The sequence below is a fragment of the Penaeus monodon genome, chromosome 12 (genome assembly GCF_015228065.2).
Source record: "Penaeus monodon isolate SGIC_2016 chromosome 12, NSTDA_Pmon_1, whole genome shotgun sequence".
Taxonomy (NCBI): domain Eukaryota; kingdom Metazoa; phylum Arthropoda; class Malacostraca; order Decapoda; family Penaeidae; genus Penaeus; species Penaeus monodon.
In genome coordinates, this window is record NC_051397.1 from 8,053,788 (window position 1) to 8,056,287 (window position 2,500).

Below are 2,500 nucleotides of genomic sequence, written 5' to 3' on the forward strand. Positions count from 1 at the left end.
CCGAAAATCTAAACAAACAAACAAACAAACACAAATCATTAACATTATCACCAAACCAACCATCATTAATTAACAAATACAAACACAAACAAACACAAACCACCATCATTACTACCAAACCAACCATCATTTATTACAAACAAATCCAAACAAACAACCCCCCCCCACGTTAATTACAAACAAATCCAAAGAAACACGCATCAATCAACACCCCCACCCATATTAATTACAAACAACCACCCCCACCCCACCCCCCACCCACATCAATTACGAACAAACCAAAACAACCCCCCCACACCCCTACCCCCCACCCCACCCTACCCTACCCTACCCTACCCTACCCTACCCACCCCCACCCCCACCCCCACTCCACCCCGGCCACGGACACGTACCCCGCCCGTAGCATATTTCCTCATGAGACCGACTCGAGCCTCGAAATGCTGTCTACCGTAGTCTGCCCTCACGTCCTCGCTCATAGCATTCCACATTCTCGAGGCGTCGTTTTGAATCGTCTTCTCGGTGAAAATACTCGTGCCTGAAAAAAAAAAAAAAAAAAAAAAAAAAGGATATGTGTTTTTATTTTTTATTTATTTTTTTTTTTTGGGGGGGGGATGGGGGGATGTGTGTGTGTGTGTTTTATTTTCCTTGTTTATGTTTGGTGTTTTTTTTTTCATTGCTTGTTTATTAGATTTTTTTTCGATATTCAAGTTGTTTTGTCCTGAAGAAGTGTGGTATTATTATCTTTAATATACATTTTGTTATTGTTATTATTTATTGTTATTGTTGTTATTATTATTGTTATTATTATTATTATTATTGTTATTATTATTATTATTATTTTATTATTATTATTATTATTATTATTATTTTATTATTATTATTATTATTATTATTATTATTATTATTATTATTATTATTATTATTATTATTATTATTATATTTACTATCATCAATGTTATCAATAATTATAATAGTAATAATAATGATCATCATAATCGCAGACTGTTTTGTAACAAATTTATCATTTTTTGTAATAAAAAGAAAACAAAAGAAAATACATATTTGTAAACATATTATATTTCCTCTTAATTTTTTTTTTCAATCTTAATTATATTGCTTCTAATATGTATGTCGTGTATATATACTATAGAAACTACACTATAGAGAATTATCAATATTTCTAATTAAAATATCTAACATATCTAACTGCTGACAAAAAATAGTTGGATGGATTTATAAACGAATAGAATTACGCTCGTCACCTATGTTGCAACGTGCAAGAAAAAGATCCACTCAGCTGGGGAAGATTGCAGAGAGAGAGAGAGAGAGAGAGAGAGAGAGAGAGGAGAGAGAGAGAGAGAGAGAGAGAGAGAGAGAGAGAGAGAAGAGAGAGAGAGAGAACACACACAACAAAAGACACACACACACACACACACACACACACACAACACACACACACACACAAAGAAGAACGCACACACATTACAGACAAACAGAGAGAGGCGCATTCAGAAAGAAAGAGAGAGAGAGAGAGAGAGAGAGAGGAGAGAGAGAGAGAGAGAGAGAGAGAGAGAGAGAGAGAGAGAGAGAGAGAAAGAAAGAGAGAGAAAGAGAGACAAAAAACAAAAAAACAGAAACACCCAGACCAACAGACAAGCAGACAGACAGACGCACACGCATTACACACAAGCAGAAAGAGAGGCACATTCATAACATTCTAAGTACCACAACTCTGACATTAGTGAAAAAATATAACCCGAAACCCCAAAACTAACCTCTATAACAGACCTCCTTAATCTCTCTCTCTCTCTTTCTTTATTGCTGTGTAACGAATTGCAACCTGGAGATGGCTGAGGGAGATGAGGTCTCGGCGTAAGTGGGTCATGAATGATGCTCAGAGGGAGAAAGAGGGAGAGAGAGAGGGAGGGAGGGAGGGGGAGAGAGAGGGGGAGAGAGAGGGAGGGAGAAGGAAGGAGGGGGAGAGGGAGGAGAAGGAGAGAGTAGAGATGGAGAGAGAGAGAGAGAGAGAAGAGAGAGAGAGAGAGAGAGAGAGAGAGAGAGGAGAGAGAGAGAGAGGAGGGGAAGAATAGGGGGGGGGGAGAAGGGGGAGGAATAGAAAGAGAGAATGAGAGAGACAGATAGAGATTGATAGATAAATGGATAGACAGATAGAAAGATAGAGATAGATAGATAGATAGATAGATAGAGATAGATAGATAGATAGATAGAAGATAGACAGATAGAGAGAGAGAGAGAGAGAGAGAGAGAGAGAGAGAGGGATGTACATATTTCATATCACTGTTTCTTGAATTTCATTAAAGTCACAGAATAAAAAAGAGGAAGAAAAAATATAATAAAAAATGACAGACAAAAAATAAATTGAAAAGTAAAATAACAATAACAAAATAAAAAAATAAAAAAAACAGAATTAAAAATCATACCCCAAAAAAAAGAGATGAGATCAGCCTCCATATCCCGTTTTCTATCTCAGTTTCGACAG

At 36.6% G+C, this 2,500-nt stretch overlaps 1 protein-coding gene across 2 annotated transcripts in view; it reads right to left on the reverse strand.

Annotated features, from left to right (window-relative positions):
* The window catches only part of LOC119579247 (D-beta-hydroxybutyrate dehydrogenase, mitochondrial-like), a 144,825-nt gene that overhangs the window by 14,007 nt on the left and 128,318 nt on the right, over positions 1-2,500 (reverse strand). For both annotated transcript variants that reach the window (XM_037926987.1, XM_037926988.1), the window contains one exon: positions 393-535. In XM_037926987.1, coding sequence (XP_037782915.1) covers positions 393-535 — 143 coding nt within the window. The remainder of the gene's footprint in view (positions 1-392; positions 536-2,500) is intronic.